The sequence below is a fragment of the Hypomesus transpacificus genome, chromosome 21 (assembly GCF_021917145.1).
Source record: "Hypomesus transpacificus isolate Combined female chromosome 21, fHypTra1, whole genome shotgun sequence".
Lineage (NCBI taxonomy): Eukaryota > Metazoa > Chordata > Actinopteri > Osmeriformes > Osmeridae > Hypomesus > Hypomesus transpacificus.
Genome location: NC_061080.1, coordinates 6,245,834 through 6,266,605, shown reverse-complemented (window position 1 = coordinate 6,266,605; position 20,772 = coordinate 6,245,834). Strand labels below are relative to the sequence as shown.

General features: G+C 41.7%; 1 protein-coding gene across 3 annotated transcripts in view; it reads left to right on the top strand.

Moving 5' to 3' along the window:
• Positions 1 to 3,140: 3,140 nt before the first annotated feature.
• The window catches only part of abcc10 (ATP-binding cassette, sub-family C (CFTR/MRP), member 10), a 114,603-nt gene continuing 96,971 nt past the window's right edge, over positions 3,141 to 20,772 (top strand). For 2 of the 3 annotated variants that reach the window (XR_006957902.1, XM_047044312.1), the window contains exons 1-6: positions 3,141 to 3,226; positions 3,963 to 4,150; positions 4,245 to 5,583; positions 5,735 to 5,962; positions 8,123 to 8,279; positions 8,773 to 8,930. Coding sequence is in view for 2 of the 3 variants with exons in the window: in XM_047044312.1 (XP_046900268.1) it covers positions 3,963 to 4,150; positions 4,245 to 5,583; positions 5,735 to 5,962; positions 8,123 to 8,279; positions 8,773 to 8,930 (2,070 nt within the window). In the remaining variant the exon portion in view is untranslated. The remainder of the gene's footprint in view (positions 3,227 to 3,962; positions 4,151 to 4,244; positions 5,584 to 5,734; positions 5,963 to 8,122; positions 8,280 to 8,772; positions 8,931 to 20,772) is intronic. The other variant, XM_047044313.1, reaches the window with a different exon arrangement.

Below are 20,772 nucleotides of genomic sequence, written 5' to 3'. Positions count from 1 at the left end.
CATTTATTTTGTCGCAAATGGTAGCCTAATGTAGTGCGCACGTAGCCTATTGGCCTACTTTCATATTTGCCGCAGCAAATTTGAGATCCGACTTGAAAATCGCCAGTAATATGTTTGTGAATTTGTGACGAATCTGGTGATAGAGGCGGACTGATAGGTGCACGCACAGCTGGGAAACCAGTTGGCTTGAAAACCAGTTGGCTTGTAACACCGGGCTTATATAGATGTTAGGGATGGGCGAACGATGCCTTGTGAAGCTTTGGTGGTTTCTTCCGGATTGTGCCGGCCCAAAGAGCCGAACTATCGGCGCTTTGAAAATGAACAGCGTCATCTAGCAGCCGTTTAAACTGGCTGAATGAGGCGTAGTGGTTGTCTCCAACGGTAGACTACCCTACGTTATTCAATATTTAATTAAGGCTACATGTGTTCATTTTGATCTGATATTAGTGCTCACACATTAAAATGTTGTGATACATCCGTAGGCCTTTAGAATTATGTCATTTTCTCACAGTAAAAGTTAAAGAATATCGTACGAGATTCACTGGACTGGGGCGCGAACTTGGGATCCCAGATTCGCATTAACAATATGTAGTCGTACAACGCTTTAACCAACTACACCACCGAAGAGATCATTATTTGTTAAAGCGGTTGGACGGACTTTATACGATACGGTCTTTATATCAATTAAACTAGATAACACAGATTTTTTCTTAACATTTGTTATATGTAGGTCTATTGTGAACTGGGGGAACTTTATTTTTACGAATTATTATTACTGTTGACAATGTTGACGAATCATCAACATTTGTTTTCTGGGCACTGAATAGACCTACCTAGTCCTATCATGTTACGTTTCATTTCAATAAAATAACACAACACAAATGCACGGATTTATAATTATTACTATACGGATTTGGCTAAATAATAATGACTGATGGAAGAAACTCTAGCGATGCCTGGTGCTGCTTCTCTGACAATGTGAGATTTGTCTTTAACAAGAAACGGTGGCTTGGCTCTGGTTCAGAAGAGCGGCAAAACTTCGAACCAGTTCGTGACGTTTGAAGCATTGAACGTCATCTGTCACGTGGTTTCGTAATTTGATACAAGCTCCAAAACACTTTTTCGAAACTGTGCGTATTGGTTTTGCGACACAAGCATCGATGCGTCAGTGCCATACGTCCCATCCCTAATAGATGTGTGTATTGGCACTTTGAAAGGTTTGAATTATTATATCCACATATCAATGTATAATTATTAAATCCACTGCAACAATAGGACAAAGGAACACCAACAAAATGTGAATATCCTACAAACAATACTGTAGTATAGCCAGAGAATGGTATAGCCTAACAGTAACAGTGCGTTCACACTGCAGCGACGCGAATCGCTTGCCATCGCTCACCTTCCCACAGTTCACCTTGCTCGGGGGCGTTTCAAACAGATTCATTTAGAATGTAGCGTTAGTTCTCTAAAGTCACTGTTGTAGTTGTAATGGCCAAGTGTGCAGACTTGGGTTTACGTACTCGCAACATCGATCAAAATACAACTTGTATACAAAATACAAAACTGTTTAAAGACATACACGTTGACATGTGTAAAAAACTTTTATTATATTACTCAAAGTCTCTGCTAATCTGTCGATATGATAGGGAGTTCCAGCTGGGCTAGCTAGCTTAGCTACAGTGGTTACTACAGAACGAAGATACGTAATGTCACTAGATTGAATTAGAAAGTACAAGCACCAACAACTTCGGAAACCTTGCGCCATGCATTGTTTTTTTTTTAATGAACATCTCTGTACAAATACAGCTATGTATCGTACAGGACTGGGTAAGCAGCCACACAAACGATTAGTTTCTCCTCCACCTTGAAACCTAGAAAGCTAGAAATGTTTACCATGGTTGCTACGTTAGGAGAAACAAGAAAACACTCCGATTGGCCATCGCTAGCGAAAATCGCTCCTCATTTGCATAAAGTTGAGAAAATCTCAACTCTGTCGCGTCGCGTCGCTACCCACAATGCACCACGCAAGCGATTCGCCTGGCTTCATAGAAAATTAATGGAAAACATGTTGTCGCTCGCTGCAGTGTGAACGCACTGTAACAGGCTAGAGGCGATTCTAGAGGCGATTCTAGGTTTTAAAACTGGTCGTAGCACTTTATCCAACCACTAGGGATGGGACATATGGCACTGACGCATCGATGCTTGTGTCGCAAAACCAATACGCACAGTTTCGAAAAAGTGGTTTGGAGCTTGTGTGAAAAGACGATGCCACGTGATTGATGACGTTCAATGCTTCAGACGTCACAAACTGGTTCAAATTTGTGGCGCACTTCTAAACCTTAGAAGAGGGAAAGAAACCAGTGCTTGTCGTCTTAATCGGAGGTGAACACTACATTGGCAGAAGCGCAAACAGTTAGCTATTAATAGAGTACATAGTTATTATTAGAGGACGATTAGAGAATTATCATTAGCAGACGAGAAGAAGGTTATATTAGCATAAGAGTAGTTCAGCAGCAGAAGAGAAGTAGATTATATTAGCAGAAGAGTATAGTTCATTAGCAGAAGAGTAGTACAGTTGAGAATTATTAGCAGAAGAGCAGAAAATAAAAGACGATAGAGTATGGATGCTCCCGGAGTAAGAAAGCGATTCCCCTGAACCCTGTTATGGTACACTGCCTTTTTATATTGCACAAGCACACCCCCACAAGTATTCCCCCGATTCACAATACATATCACAAATGTAAGGAATGAGACAGCTATATAAGCAAAGTGGTTGTGTAAGCTACCGCTCTGTATCAGCAGTCATTTAATACTTCCATACACTTAAGCATTTTACCGCCCTTATACTGTTTGCAGAACATTACAAAGTGTGGTGTAGACCAGTACATCACAGTAAAACATATTTATTGTATGAAAATTACACAGTTCTCAAATACACATGTATGGTTTTAATGAATGAATACGAAAATTAGACCATCACGTAGCCTTACAAAAATGAATTCCGATTTTTGTTAGCTACCTGGCCCTAATACGCTGTCGTAGAAGTTTACCTCAGTTAAATACGTAAAAAAAAAACGCACCACTAGTTTGGGAACCACTGGTATAGATGGATTTGTCAAACCTTTATTTTGAAAAAAGTAAAAACGCCTAGCGTCATCAAACCTCGACGTATCTTCAGCTAAAATCGGGCTACTTAGCTTTACTTGACCTCACAAACTGTCAGGTAAACATTTGTTCATTTGATATATTACGTGTTAAATACTTTAAGATATTTTTGCCTTTTATAAATATTATGCTTTCGGACGATTTAACACTTTAGCAACACTACTGTTAAGGTGGAAAGTTGAGGAAAGCAATGCTTAGCCTACGTGAATGAGTCTAGAAACTAGTGAGCTGCACAACACATTCACCTGGGCTGCGTTTCCCGATAACGATGGATCGTATCAACGTATCAATCGAGCAAAAAACAAAACCATTGATATTTCTTACGTGCGTTTCCCAAACATGCTCGTAAGGAATAGGCTAATCTATGCACTTTCAAGAGCTACACATTTTCAAGAGACGCTTTAGCTACGGTGTCATTGGGAACGGCCCGTAAAACTAAGATTCGGTGTACATTTACATTTAGTCATTTAGCAGACGCTCTTATCCAGAGCGACTTACAGTAAGTACAGGGACATTCCCCCCGAGGCAAGTAGGGTGAAGTGCCTTGCCCAAGGACACAACGTCATGGTGTGGCCGGGAATCGAACTGGTGACCTTTAGATTACTAGCCCGACTCCCTCACCGCTCAGCCACCTGACTCCCCCACGTGTACGAATTAGGCTTACGACGCTTTCGGGAAACGCAGCCCTGATCATTTTCTACTTTCGATCCAGCAGGTGTACGTTGTCATCACATGTGAAAACAATGTGACTACTGTGTAATACTTGCTGCAATTACTTTCCAACTGCTATACAGATGGGAAAAGGCGTGTCTGACTTTGCACCAGCTGAGTTTATATTGGGGCTATGCCATATAGATGACCACGACAGATTTCCTTTGTGGCAGAATGGAACTGTCAGCCCCTGTTTCAACCAACTGTGCCTGGGAGCCCTGGCACATGCTGTGGTGGCCATCTTCAGCGCCTGTTACCTAAGTGCTCCAAGGTACTGTAGTTAGGTCCTATTGTTATGAATGACTGAATATGATATGATATCATATATTCACCTTGTCTAAATACCTTATATTCTTTATCCACAGTTGTGGGCCCAATCATTCCTCTTTCCCATGTTGTTGGAGTGTCAGAGTGGCTTCAGCTCTGTTGGTAGCCCTGGTCTTTATTGCAGATATGGTGGTGGTGGCCCTTCTCCATCAGGGGGACATGTATCTGGATTTCTTGGCAGATGGATGTGCTATCCTGGCCTGGCTGGTCCACTTTGGGACCATGCTAATCCTCCAAAGGTCTGTCTATAGAAGAACCAGGGGTCCATCTATGTTACTTCTTCTAGTCTTACTCCCTCTTCCTAACTTTGTTGTCACCTTGGTGGTTTATGCCCAGGATGACACCTATCTTGACCTAGGGGAACCCCTGAAGGTGACACGTTTTGCCCTGGCAGCAGCCCGAACAATTCCTCTCCTGTTATACATGATGGCTTTTGCATTCCCATGTATTGGTGATTCTGGATATACCCTGCATATCAATTCTGTACATGACTCTCTGCTGATACCAGGAAGTTCCTACACAGATACAGGTGAGATGGTGGCAGAGGATGGTAGTAGCTGTGTGTCTCGACTCCTCTACCTATGGATGAACCCTCTCCTTCGGCGAGGGCAGCGTGGGGAGCTGGACCGGTCATGTGACGTTTATCTCCTTCCCTTAAAACTTCGCACCAATGTGGTGTGCCAATATTTTCACCACTGCTGGGAGGAGTGCCAGCAGAGGCGAGCCACACAAGAATGCCATAGTCAACACAGATCCCCCCCTCACCAGGAACAACCATTAGAGATAGTGGTAGAAGAGGTGGGGCTACTGAGGGTACTTCACAAGGCTTTTGGCTTGCAGTATTATATGCTAGGTGTGCTGAAGTTGGTTGGCAACATGCTGGGCTTTGCAGGACCCTTACTTCTTAGCAACCTGGTTGGCTTCATGGAGAAGGAGGGAGCACCTGTCAGTTGGGGTGCCTGGTGCACCGTTGGTCTCTTTGTCAGCACCTTATTCTCTGCTGTCATTCGTAATATCTTTGTCTTTGAAGTCTCCAAAGTGGTATTATTGGCTCGTGCCGCCATAGTGTCCGCCATTTATGGCAAAGCCTTACGGGTCAGTAGGAGCAATCTGGCACAGTTCACCTTAGGGGAGGTGATCAACTTCATGAGTACTGATACAGACCGTGTAGTCAACTTTTTTAATAGTTTTCATGAGGTATGGAGCTTGCCTTTCCAGTTCTCTATTGCCCTCTACTTGCTGTACCTGCAGGTGGGAGTGGCCTTCTTGGGTGGTCTGGGTGTGGCTTTATTGCTGGTGCCACTCAATAAACTTTTGGCCTCACTTATCTTGGAGAATAACAAGCAAATGCTGAGGCACAAGGATAGTCGGGTTAAGGTAAGAATACTGCCGCTCATTTTATTCTTGAAACCTTAACCAAAGCAGTTCTAATTTCTGTGTAACCCCTTTTTGCTAGGAAGTGCATTATATTTTTAGCTATTTAACCCCCACGTGTAATAGCAACAACATGCTCTTTTCCTGTTTCCAGCTAATGACAGAGGTACTCTTTGGAATAAGAGTCATCAAGTTTTATAATTGGGAGGCTCATTTTGCTGAAAAGATTGCAGAGCGTCGGAGGTTAGAGCTGTCCCACCTTAAAGCCATCAAGTACCTAGATGCAGTATGTGTGTACACTTGGGCAGCTCTACCTGTGGTCATCTCCATCCTAACCTTTGTTACATACGTGTTGCTAGGACATGAACTAACTGCAGCCAAGGTAGGTAAAATTAATAGGCATTTAATATGGCTATTGTCATTTTTTGGCATGACTCTGTTGCATTATACCGTATTTCTTGGATTAAATGTCGCCCTCAAATAAACGCGGCCCTCAAATAACGCTCCACTAAAAATGAACATTGTGTAATAAACGCCCCCCTCGATTAAACGCCGCACCCAAAAAAATCTGAAAACGGTTATTTAATTGGTTGAATTAAATGCAGTATTTATTACACAAGTAAATCAGAAGTGTACAGTTTAGCGAGGTAGCTGACTTCGCCCCTTGTAATCTCATCAACCCCAAGTTTGCGTGCTACAAATCTGTTGTTGCTAGTGAGTGCCTTCTGTTTGAAAGCTAAAGTGTAAGAACGTTTCGGAATGCTGTTTCAGATTTCTACACACGCGCGGCTTTAATTGTACACTAGGCTTTGTGTTTGACCTCCTTGTCTATTCTTTGTTTGTCTGTGGCCGCACTGCAGTTACAATTCACTAAATCTCTCTTACTAATTAAACGCCACCCTCGAATAAATTCCGCCCTCCAATAAACGCTGCACTAAAAATGAACATTGAGGAATAAACGCTGTGCCATTTAATCGAAGAAACACGGTAATATAAAGAGTTATTTTATATAAGGATATGGATATTACAAAATGCTTGGTTCTATGGTTTTGTTTCAGGGTTAGGGTTTAAGCCCAAAGCTTGAGTCAAGATAGGATGCTTTTGCTTGGAAAATAGACAGTGTTTCCGCTATGTTGATTTTTCCGTGGCCCGCCACGGCAACATTTCTGCCGCCACGGTATCAGAAATAGGGCTGTACAAAATTTTAGGCCGTCTATCAGCAGTGATTGTTAGAAAGCGTATCGGAGGATAGCATGGACACGCGCTTCACAGCACAGTTGAGATTGGGTGTGTGCGTCCTTGAGAACTGTAGAGCTAAGTCGTATAACTTATTTTGTCAGTAAATTTAAGGATGTTATTGTATTAGTCTATAGTTCTTGCTAATTTAAATTAAGTTAACTGGTAATTTTCGTTGTTTGTAGGCTATTCTTCCCCTGCTAGCGAAATTGCAAATGTCGATACGATAGCGATTGCTGCCCTTGCTCACGTTTGTATTTTAGGCGCATTATTATGCTGAAGTAGTTTTAATAAATAGTGGGTATATTGTTATTTGTAGCTACAGAATGCTTATCCTATCAATATCAAATGAAGCAGACAGCGTACATGCTTCCGAGTGGCCCCTTAATCGATAGGCTAGACTGACTATTTACAATACGTTGTTACAGCAATTATTAATTAGCAGCATTTATGCCATTTAGAACATACTTTATGACTGTAAGGTGTCATTAAGTAGCCTAACTTTATTTCTTTAGGGGAAACAGGACAACAATATGTGCAATATTACATTAGCTATTAGACTATTACAATAACCTGCTCCGAAATATAGGATTAGGGTTAGCACTTTGTTTCGGCCGGGGGGGGGGGGGATTGGGGTTAGGTTAACCCTAATCTTAGAGGAAACACTGAATAGATCTAACCAATTTGTAAAGTTTGTTTTAATGTATTCAGTGGCAGATGCCTTTATCTAAAGCAACATAAAGGACGGGAGATTTGAACTTGCCATTTCTGGGATCTGCATCGTAGTACTCTATCCACTGAGCTATACACTGACTCCTCCTAATGCTGTTGCATGGCAAAACACAACAAACCTGATATCAATTTAGATATTATTTGGAAAATTTCTTATTGTGATTATTTTCTGGTAAACCCCATCCCATTTGCCTGTAGTTTGAACATTTGAAGGAATTTTGGAATGTATAGGTACGTTTTGTTAACACAGGTTGGGTTGCATATAATAATAGACTCACAACTTCTCATCTAAAAGCATCTTTTGAAAATGTTAACTTGTTGGTAAATATAAAGAGTTCAATTACTCTTTTCGTCTTAATTTGAACAGCTGCATCTTGCAATCTTTACCTGGGCACAGGGCATTACATTTTTCACAGTGGTTTAATGCTACTTGTATGCCTAAAGCAGTGTGTTGTAGACCTTTGAGTGAATTAGGCTTATGTTGACTTACAACAATTCCAAGTCATCAAGATACAAAAGTAATGTTTTGGGGATATGGGACAGTTGAAGAACGGAAATGCTTTTTCCACTGCAGGTGTTTACCACTCTGGCATTAGTAGGCATGCTTATACTGCCACTCAACAGCTTCCCTTGGGTCCTCAACGGCACATTGGAGGCTAAAGTGTCCCTAGGTCGCATACAGAACTTTCTCACACTGTCCAACCTGGACCTCGATGCATACTACAGTCCAGGTATAGTTCAAGTCAGATTTAGTCAATCATATTCAGTGACAGAGACAATTGTTTTCACTATGTTAACTGTTCATCCAAATTCTGACCAGTCTCCTATTCCCTGGCCCATAGTGTGATGTTGCCAACACAATGCTTGCCAATTGTTCAGGGTTGTTATTGCAGGTGGATACAAAGTTGTTTCCAACTGCTGTAATGAGCACAGCATGGTTGGGTTTCTACCAAACAGTTAATTTGCACAAATACTGTTTTTACTTTGCCTCAAATAATTCAAAATAAGTTTATTCAACAACATAATGGTCAACTTTGATGCCAGACACAAACACCTTCCGAATGTAAATCTTAAAATCAAGATGATAATCAGAATTTGAACCTCAATAAAATATGATTTGATATTGCTTGATTTGACAAGAATTGCAGAAGCACATTTACTAAATCTGTGTATATATAATTTGTAATCATATAATTTGCCCCTAACACTTTGCAATATTCACAGTAGCTCCTGAGGACCCCCGGACTACTATTGAGATTAAACAAGGCACATTCTCATGGCAAGGTCGATCCAGTCCAGACAACCCCTCTGAGCAGGATGGAGAAACTGGTTTTCCTAATGGAAATATACTTCTCCGTAACCTCGACTTCAGCATTACCAAGGTAAAGACCCACCATTCATACTCAATGTATTCACAAAAGGCAAAATATTTGAAGAATATTTTTATGAAAATATGTTTGTAAGTGGCAAAAACAGTGAGAATGAGCTGAGACAATTCAAAGAAAAACAAAATTGTGTTGCTGTAAATTCTCAGTCACCTATTCTTGCATGTCTAGCAAGCAGCAATTAAGGGGCCAAGTGCATGAAAGGCTAAATGGGGAGCTAAACGTTTAAGACTAAATAAAATGCGAAAATCCGAACAGGGTTAAGGGTGTAGCAAGTTTGGTGTGAATCCATCAAAGATTTGCTGAGATACGAAATGTTATCTTATTGAAGCTAATGGTCAAATGGCATAACCTTTTTGGGGCTTCTTTAAAACAGGGTCCCCAATCCATATACCAAGTTTTGGAGTCAATGCATCAAAGATTGGCAGAGATATGACCTTCATTGCTGAATTTGATTGGCTGTAACTGACAAACGATCGAAAATCAAAAATCCATCTGATAACTGAGGCTTGCTCTAAAGATCATCTGTGCCAATTAGTAGAAATAACGTTTTTCCTTAATTAAAAATGGCAGAAAATCTATTTAACCGGAAACTGACGCCATGACATGCTTTGAATCCAACAATACCAAATGTCCTTTATTCAGGCAAATGTTTCAAAAGTTACGTGTGCACCTCCAACTTTGACCCATTGGTGGCGCTAGATTGCCTCAATGGGAGACATTAAACTGGGTGAAAAAGATTGAGGGACTGTCCCCAATGAGTGTGCCAAATGTCACTACTTTTCACCATACCTAAGGCCTGCCATAGACCCACGTCATAATAATAATAATAAATATAGCTGCAAGCGGCAATGAGGTGTCCAAGCCGGTAAAGCAGGTCAAATGAACGAAAAACATTTTTGACATCCTCAGAACAGGGTTCTGACTAAATGCAGCTTTGAATCCATCAAAGATATGCTGAGATACGACCCAACTTCCTGTTTGCTGGCTTTGCCGCAGATTTTGATTGGCTGTACCGATCAAACCGTTTCGCAAAATCTAAAATCATTTTGATAGTTTGGGTGAGGATTAGGGATGAGATAAGATTTTAACAATTCCGATTCCTTATCAATTTCTATTATCAATTTGATTGCCCAATGATTCTATTATCGATTCTTATTGGGCAAGGGGGGGAAAAAAGAGCACAAACGGGTTTATTGTTGGAATACTGCTTCAGCATGCCAAGTATTGTTCTTTGAATCTTTATTCAACTTCTTCTATTTCTTCCGTGACACCCTTCAGCACCTTCAAATCTTCAGCTATTAAAACCGTTCAACTATCAAAAAATTCAGCAATTTCAGGCTATGACTGCTATGACTTTTCAGCCTTCTACCTCTTATGTTTGAATTAATATAAATCAATATTCATAATATTTTTTACATGGTTTTCCAATTGAGTTTTTTTTCAAAACCTCTCAATCCTCTTAAACTTCTTCAACTTTCAAATCCTTCTTTGTAAGGATGATTTCTCTTAACAGGTAGACCGGACAAAGGCACAACGATTAGAAAAGGGTTGGCTTAATTTATTAGCATCGACATCGGATCATGCCATCACTGTACAACAGAGTGATAGTCATGAGTGAGAAACATGTCTCTTAGATGGACATTATATACATGAGCTGGACAGTACAAATTTAGTAACCACCAAAACATGTCCTTAAACAGTACACATCTTAATGCACAGGGAAAACGACACGCATGTGGTTCAGTCATCACTCATCGCTTGTACTATTTTCTGCATGTTGCTCTTTCCAAAGGTGAAAGTAGCACATTCCCCTATCTATATGTCAGGGTTTTTCCTGGGTCAAAATGGGTCTTTGGTGCTCAAAATAAATAAATAAATATATATATATATATATTTCTTTTTTCTTATCAATGTATTTATTCCCAGGTGTCCCCCCCCCCCCCCCCCCCCCCCCCCCCCACACACACACACACATATATTTTCGTCCTATTTCCCCTAAAGCAATAAAGTTATAAAGTATGTTTTAAATGGCATAAATGTTGCCAATTAATAATTGATGTAACAACTTATTGTAAATTGTCAGTAGCCTAGCCTATCGATTAAGGTAGGCCACTCTGAAGCAAGTACACTGCCTGCTTCATTTGATCTGCATTCTGTAGCAAATATTAACAATATACCCACTTTTTATTAATTAAAACTAATTCAGCATAATAATGAACCTAAAATACAAACCTGAGAAAGGGCAGCAATCGCTATCAAATCAACATACGTGCAATTTAGCTAGCAGGGGAAGAATACAAACAATGAAAATCACCAGTTAACTTGATTTAAATTTGCAAGAACTATAGACTTATACAATAACGATCTTAAGAACTGACAACATAAGTTATACGTTCTCAAGGACGCACACGCGCAATCTTAACTGCGGTGTGAAGCGCGTGTCCGTGCTATTCTACGACATGCACTCACTGCTGATATACGGACTAAACTTTTGTACAGCCTGATTTCTAATACCGTGACGGCAGAAATGTAGCCATAGAGGAAGCACTGCACTACATTCTATCATTCCAAGTTAAGAATACCAATGGAGGCTGCGTTTGAAATCGTAAATCAAACTTTTGTCAGCATTTTGAGTGGAAATGTAATTAGCATTTGTGGCTACAGGTGTACTATTCGTGCACGTCGGGCTGGCCCTCGCAGCGGAACGACAATTTAGTGGCTGCTCTGTCCATTCGCGCACCTCACAGTTGCGTATTGATCAGACAAGAACACACGCTTATCAACTTGATTATTATTGATCAAAACAGAACGAGGGTTCGGCTGTAGCCTACTTGAAACATACTATTGAGAACATATTTGCTGACATGCATTGCACGCGTGATGAACACAGGTTTTTTTGCCTTTGGCGCTCGGGATTTGTCATTGGCGCTTGGGAAAACGGCTTTGGCGCGCGCCAAAATGTTCTGTATGTAGGAAAAACCCTGTATGTGTATTGTCAGGGGCTCACTGCGTGACCTCTTGACCACAGCAAGAGACAACCTCACATATGTATAGAACATCTGCATATCAGTTCCCTCCTCTTTCTATATCTGTAAATTGATTTTAATCGATTTGCAACACGTGAAATCTCTTTACAAATGTCTGATAAGCCTGGGCCCTGTAAATCAGTCTGGAATCAACTTGAATTCCCATCACAATTATCAATGATGACGTTTTAAGAAAGAGAATGTCTTCATCCGACGGTCAGCCAAACTTGAACTCCTCTTTAGGCAGGACCTCTCCTTCTCCTCTCTTTCTCTCCTTCTCTTCTTCTTCTCCATCTGTTCAATTCCGTTTGTACTCATAATTAGACATTGCATGGCATGCAACACTACCTTTCCTAATCACTATTGTCGATGGAATCAATTGATGAGAATGAACCTTCAGAAGAAGTATCAGAACGTCCTGAAATAGATTTGATGTTATCCACTATATTGCCAGTGGTTACGACTAGCATGTTGGTAATGGACTGCAAAGATTTCACCATTAGCGCACAAAATATTCGGAAAAAGCAACTCATGATCTATGTCAGTAAAGAATTTCCTTTGAACATGTTAGCTACGACATCCAAGATCTGATTCGTATAATATCCTCCTAACACTCTGGCATCTCGATTAGTCCTAACAATATTTTCCTGCATGTCTCTAATGTTGTCTATAGCTTTAGACAAATTACCAAGACTTTCCAATTTGGACGGAAGACACGTATAAAATGAATCGTCTCCCACAATAGCACAAACACCTCCCTGTTGTCATTAACGGGTAGCTTAAGCAAATGTATGATTCATTCATAGGAATATGATTCTGTACTTTAACTTCAAGAATCCTCGCAGGTGTTGGAACGTTACGTTGTACATGTGTACGAACATGCTGATCAGAGTTAAAATGTTCAATTAATTCCTCTTGAAGCACTATCCCTGCCTTAGTATTATTCCATAAAACATCATCCAAATGAGTAGGGTGTTCAAGCATCACCGCATTATTGACCGTAATAAACGATAGAACAGAGATGATGCTCCGCACGACCACGAACTTGGTTCGAGTTCTCTATGGAGTGTCCCCCATCCTTTTTTCTGGTCTCATGGTAGGGATGTCACGAGAACCGATACTTACGGTACCTTCCGATGCTAAAATAACGAAACACCGACGATGCTCATTTTTTTGAAGCACCGTAAGTACCGTGAGCGCCGATGCCAGATGTTAGCATCGGTGCTGCGCCTTCAGGAGTGTTCCAGTCGACGTTTACATTAAGAAAAACAAGATAACAACTGCTGCTTTAGCGATCGCCCCGCTTCGACTTGTTGACAAGAAAGGCAAAAAAAGTAGTTTGCGTTTGAGGCAGATGACCGTGGCGTTACAATTAATCCGCAGAAGCCATTATGCAAAAAATGCTACCGCAGTATTCAGACCAAGGGGGAATACTTCCAATTTAGCTAAGCACCTGAAAGATCGTCATCTGGATTTGTTTAAAGAATTCAAGGCAAGTTCTGATTCAGTTCCAGAAGAGGCGCAGCACCGATGCTAACATCTGGCATCATACAAAATAAATCAATGTTCGTTGAAGTCGCGGCGAAATTCTGAATACATCCAAAGAATGCTCTTTTTCTGTTTGTTTAATCTGTCATACTAAAATACACGTTACATGATGTTTGAGATGGTGGGCACGTGTGTTACAATGGCTTATGTACATAGTTTAGGTTAGCTGTAGTTTTAACGTTAGCCCATAGCTTAGAAGGTAAACTCATGTCATGTTAATCTTGTTAGCTGAATGGCTTAATTGCACTTAATTATGTTGTGCTATGCTCTATTGCACATGTTTTGTATGTCTTTGTAGGACATTTTGCTATTTTTCAAATATTTTAAAGAAGTTCATGGTTCAAGTAGCCTACATGGAATCTTAGACAATCCTCTTTTTTTTTTACCATGGTATCGAAATTGGCATCGAGAATCGTGTTATTTTAATGGTATTGGCACCGACTACTGAATTTTTGGTATCGTGACACCCCTAGTGCCAGGTGCCAATTGCATTATTGCATTATAGACAGCTCCTGAATCAACATAACTTTTTGGAAGTTGTGTCCAAATATACCATTGTTGATATGTAAATGCAATAATAAATCCATGAAAGGGAGTCAGATGGCTGAGCGGTGAGGGAGTCGGGTTAGTAATTAGAAGGTTACCGGATCGATTCCCCGCCATGCCAAATTATTTTGTAAATACTTTGTTTAGTTAGAAAAAGAAAATATGTTTTGCTCTAATTAACCTTTAAATGTAACCATCTAAAATGACAAATAAACAATTTGAAACCTGGTCTTTCTTTTACTGGGTTACATCCTCCCCTCTTAAATCCATGCACGTCCCGTTGCATTAACCCTTAGCGGCTGACAAGTCACTGGTATAACAGGTTTAAGGGGTAAGGATGGTTCAATGTCTGAAGAGTCAAACCCATTTAACGAATTAGCAAAGGCTAAGACCTTGAAACAGAGATTGAGCAACTAAAACAAGGGGGTTTCCTAACTTGGAGTATTGCAATCTATCTGGTTTTTCCCTTTGTCTTTAAGAGCGTCTTACTGAACACTCAGGTTCCTCTAATACTTCAGTATCTTTAAAAATTGATCCTTCATTAAATGGAGTAGTCTCAACAGTAACTTCTTCAGATTCTTCAGGTGTTATTTTAATCTCTGACACATCTCCCAGACAGTCGGACAACTCCTCAGGTAGTACATCAGAGTTTCTCTTGCTGGATGAGGTGTCTGCACCTGGTAAATGCTCTTCAAGTAAATTGCGATAGGATTCATTCTCTCTCATCTCTGGACACTGAGGCATCGAAGGAGAGAACGTAGATTGGATCAATGAGCCGTTTTGCTCTTTTTCCCCAGAAGCACTGGTTAGCACTGGAGCTTTTACTCAATGAACTGGATAGTCCTCTTCCGAATCTGAGTAGGTCACATCTATATCACTGCCAACACCAAGATTCTGGCGTGTTCTTGGTTTCTGAACCAGCTTTGGCTGGACAGACTTTTCCGGCTGAGATATGGGACGAAACCCGCAAGGAAGCAGTAGGTCACGATGTAATGTCCGCAAGGGACCATCCTTGGTTTCAGGCTTTACAGTGTACACTTGAACGTCTCTAGCGCAACGAACCACCACATAGATTGAAGGTTCCCATTTATCTGCTAGTTTGTGTTTCCCACGCAACCGGACCTGTCTCACTAACACACGATCACCGAGCTCAAGTGTAGAAGTAGTGATGTACTTATAAAACCTTGTTTTGTTTCTTTCACCCTGTGCGAGTGCATTACGAGAAGATTTTCTGTCTCTCCTCAAGATGTTGTTTCAGATTTTGTACATATTGAGAATGAGACATGGGCTTGCTTACAGCTGGTAAACCAAAAGCTAAATCTATCGGCAGGCGAGGTTGTCTCCCAAACATAAGTTCATATGGGGTAAACCCAGTCACATCATTCTTCGTACAGTTGTACGCATGAACTAAGGGCTTGACAAAATCATGCCAATGATTCTTGTCTTCATTCAATCTTTCGACAGGATTACCTCTTGGATGATAGGGAGTAATTCTAACTTTCTGTGTCCCGGCATTTCACATAGCTCCTTTATAGTGTGTGACTCGAAGTCAGGACCTTGGTCACTGTGCAGTCTTCGGGAAACCCATAATGGACAATTCGATTACCCCAAAGAGCTTTGGCAACAGTACGGGCTTTCTGATTTGCAGTTGGTATTGCAATCGCATATTTTGTGAAATGATCAGTCATCACCAGAACATCCTTGGTGTTGCTTCGGTCTGGTTCAAGAGAGAGAAAATCCATGCACACTAGCTCTAATGGCCTGCTGACTCTAATGTAACTAGTGGAGCCGCTTTCTCTGGAAGAGCTTTTCGCCGTATGCAACGATCACAAGTCTTGATTTGTCTTTCGACATCAACTGCCATTCTGGGTCAATGGAACCGGGACCTAACGAGATCAAGCGTGCGATCTATTCCCATGTGGCCCATGTCGTCGTGAAGGCTCTTTAACGCAAAAGCTCTGAGCTCTTCAGGCAACAGCAACTGATGAGTCAAGGTTTCTTCAACTTGCCTTGTCCTGTACAACACACCGTCCATGAGCGTCAGACGGTTCGTTTCTCTTAGCAAAAGTGGAAGTTCTGGAAGTTCTTTTCTCACTGTAGGAGACGGTTTTCTTCCATCTCCATGTGATAAATCACCTCTCGGATGTTTGAGTTTGCTCTTTGTTTTTCCATCGGGTCCTCTAGAGACAGATGAGGGATGATGGGAAACCCTTGTGATTCCTCTTCATAGCTGTTGGGTATAGCATTGGAGTGGAGCGCAAGACATTCAACCAAGGTCATGCCGTGGGTGTTGGTCTCAGCACCTTGGTCCAATCCCTGATAGATCACATGACGTTCACAAATGGCTTTGATTACATCTGCATCAAGCCCACAACTGTCCAACTCTGTAAGCAAAATAGTGGATTTGTTCTTTCTGTGAATGAAAGTCCTCTGGTGACTCATGTGGACGTCTAGATAACCCATCTGCATCAAGATTACGTTTTCCCGCCCTGTACTTTAACTTGAAAGAGTATGTTGATAATGCGGCCAACCACCTATAACTTGTTGCGTCTAACTTGGCTGACGTAAGTATATATGTAAGTGGGTTGCTATCAGTTACTACAGTGAATTGACTTCCATAAAAGTAGTCATTGAACTTTTCCATCACCGGCCATTTTAGGGCAAAAAATTCTAGCTTATGGGCTGGGTAGCGACTCTCACTACGCGATAACCCCTTACTAGCGAAAGCAATTGCCCTTATCTTTCCTTCTTGCTCCTGATACAACGCAGCTCTTAGGCCTACAGTACTCGCATCCGTATGCAGGATATAAGGGACTTTGGGATTTGCAAAAGCTAAAACTGGGGCAGAGGTGAGCTTCTCTATGATAGAATCAAATGCTTTCTTACAAGCATCTGTCCAGCGATGTCTGAATGGCTCCTTGGGATTGTGGTACTGATCGCACTTTGCTGTGGTTTTTCTGTCTTTGTGGAGTGGAGGGTATCCGGCTGTAAGGTCATTAAGAGGCTTCACAATCCCTGAGTAATCCTTGATAAACCTCCTGTAATATCCAGAAAACCTGAGAAACGACCGGAGCTCTTTTAAGTTCTTTGGATCTGGCCAGGTCTTTAAAGCGTTTATCTTCTCTGGATCTGTTTCCACGCCGTTTTCAGAAACTACATGACTTAAGTATCGCACCGACGTTTGGAAGAACTTGCATTTCTCTGGCGACAATTTCAGGCCGTACTCCTTTAAACGTTGAAGAACTCTCAGAAGTCTGGCTTCATGGTCCTCCACAGATTTAGAGGACACTATCAGATCGTCTATAAAAAAAACAACATCTCTCCATTAGTCTTTGAAATGTGCTAGGAGCATTTGTCACACCCTGAGGCAACCTATTGAATTCCCAAAACCCATGAGGGCACACAAAAGCGGTTTTTGGTTTGTCAGTTTCTTCTACTTCTATCTGATAGTATCCAGACTTAAGGTCTAAAACTGAGAACCACTTGGATCCCGTCAACGCAGAAAATGCATCTTCCAGGTTAGGAAGAGCATAAGCATCCTTAATGGTCTGAAGGTTTAATTTGCAATAGTCTATGCAAAGCCTTACATCACCATTCTTTTTTTAACCACCACTATTGGAGATGAAAAGGATGATTCTGATTCTCTGATTATTCCTGAGCTTAACCACTCTCGTAAATTATTTCTGACAGCTTCAATATCCTTCGGATGGATAGCTCTTGCTCGCTGTTTGAAAGAGGTTTCATCATTGAGTTTTATGTGATGCTTTATCTTGTCAGTGTGACCAAAGTCAAGATCATGATGCGCGAACACCTCAGGCATTGCCATTAATTTCTGCTTAACCCTTTCTTATAATTCTGCAGGTAATGGTGAATCCCCCAAATTAAAGTTTAATTTGGTTGTCTGAGTCAATTTTGAAAAACTGTCAGCATTAACTTTCTCATTTGGTATCACACATTGAATATAGTTTAACTCAGCCAACACTGTTTTTGGTGGAATGGTAATGTCATGTTCTGACTCATTCGTCAACACATCAGGTAACCGTCCAGGTTTAGCAGGAAGGGTGAGCAAGCATTGGGACACTAGCAACCCTCCTGGCAAAGGAGAAGTTGACGGAGGCTCTATAATGCCACAGTTCTCAGAATGGAAGCTAGTTCCAATAACTGATCGTTCGAGAACTATTGTTTTCCCAGCAGGGATGATTTCTGGGACAGCACTGTTCAAACTCAAGCATGCTAATCTACCATTCACTTCTTGTTTGTGCCTTAGCTCAAGCACTTTTAAGACTGCCCTATACCCATAAGGGATGTGATGGCGTTTTGGAGATTTCCTTGCTGAACAATCTGAACACAAAACATCCAATGTATTAGTACCTATTAACACTTTGGCATTTGACTTGATATCTGGGATGACTAACGCAAGAGTTGACACTTCTACATTTGTCCCTAGAAACTCTTTAGGAAGATGTTAGTCTCGATATAACCTAAGTATGGGACATTCTGATTAGCACCCTCTACCTCGAGTAGGTTCTGTAATTGTTTGAGAGCTTGCTCTGAAAGGTTTTTGGAAAGTTTTACTACGCTTATTTGAATTGAAAACGATCTCCGTCCACACTAGCGTTTTCATATCGTTTTCCAAATGTTTGCCGTCCACACTAACACGGGTACATGACAATCGCTGTCATGGTCACGCCACTCCTGCCCCTCCCTCCCGCCACCATGCCTTGTTTACACACTCCTCTGGCAATACTATTTGGTGTTTAAAACATTCTAACATTCTAGTGTTTATGACATTCTAATACTGATAGCTTGAATATTAGTGCTATTTAACAACTGTATATATCGGGAATATTAGGTCCACACCCTCAATCTAGTATTCAGTCACCCTCACCATCATCTGAGTCAGTTAACTCGACATTGGGTTCTTCCTCACTAGGTTGATTAGAGCATGTTTGGAGTTTGCACATATCTGTGCACTTCAGGCCATTGGTGAGACGTGCACTCTGGCAGTTTCCATGACCTCGTGCACTTGCAGGTGAGCAACTGCAACACTGCATCGGGTGCTGGTGAGCCACTCATCCACTCAATCGCCAGCTTCCCTTCATCATCTGTGGTCCACCCACTCTCCTTTGGATCCGGCACGGAGGGTTGGGTCTTCAAAGACCTCCTCCATATTGCAGCCTGATAGTTGGCACGCATTGCATGCATGAAGAGGCAATCCTCACACGGTAGGAGTTGACTGGACTCTACTTCGCCACGTCTAGCACAGAAGAGTTGGTGACGAAGGGTGTTCACATCTGTTGTGTGGGTAGAATGCACATAAATACGGCATGTGATCTCTTGCAGCTTCTCAAAAAGCTCATCAGAAACATGCCAAGAACGTCCAAGCTCACTGAACGCCTCTTGGTAGGCCTTTCCAGACTTCAGTAGCTTCAAGGCACCCATCTTCCCACGGCCTGCAAAGGCACTGACGGTGTCCCAACTAGTGAAAGCATGCATGCCAAAGCAGGGCATCAGAGACCCCACTTCCTAGCGATTGGCCTAGCTTCGTCATGTCCAAGAATCTGGTCCTATTTTGGGTTCCACATTTCAGAAAGATAGGACAGGGAATGTTCTTGTTGAATCCTAAGCATAGGACCAACACATCTGTGTCCTCAGCAGTAATGACAACTGCTTTGTAGCCAGACTCTGCTGCATGGAGAGCATGTAACGGCATGCAAGTGTCAGCTTCTTCCTGGGAAGATTTGAGCTCTGTTACCTCTTCCAATTTGTCTTTGTTTAGTTTGAAGCAGATTTCATCACATGTGACACACAACGTCTTGTTCTGGACAGTTTCCCTGTGTTTGGGTCCTTTCCATTCATCGACCAAGAATTTGATAAGACTTGCTTTGTTGGAGGAATTGCAGGGCAGTTTCCTCTATTGTTGGATGTTGTGACCGGGTGCTATGTTCTTGAACTGAATGCCTTTCTCTGTACCTCTGTGGGCTCTTTCCAAGTCTTTTATGGATGTTTCCTTGTACACATCAAATACAACATCAATGCGTTGGCTCTTGGCTCCTTCATGGAGGACCTTGAATAAGGCTGATTCTGCCAGCTGTGCAAAAGTCTTGTCATCCCCTTTCATCTGCTGCACCAAGCTCATCCCATCAATGATGGTTGCTGATGGTTCTGGGATAACATCTACAGGTGCAACGCTTTTCTCCAGCTCTCTCTCTAAAGCAGCTTTATTGGTCTTGCGCAGAGATCCATCGCCATTGGCAAGGGCTCATGGCAGAGGGCCCAGGGGATGAGCCAAGACATCACTCATGCGAAGCTGTCGACTCTCAGCCACTAGGATCATGTGGCCAAACAAGTTCCTATCAGCCTTCAAAACTGCTTGCTGGGCTTGTCCTAGGTTATGTGTCTTTTTTCGAATGTCTGAGAACGTTTTCAGCTTCTTTTTTGTCATTTTGTCATGGAACTTTGTTGTTGCTGGATTTGCTTCTAGTCGTTCTTGTTTGAAAGCTTGATATGCTCCTCCTATCCTGTGAGCGCCAAGGAGATCTGCTACTACATCTGGTGGTGCAACAGTTGCAGCTGACAAGCTAACAACATCTAAGTGGTCTTGACTAAGCGGATTCAACCAACAGATATCCATAAGCTCAACAAGGGACTGGACATCAGCTTCATCTCTTCTGATCCTGGGCAACTGTAGATCTGGGTGATTAAGATGTGAATTA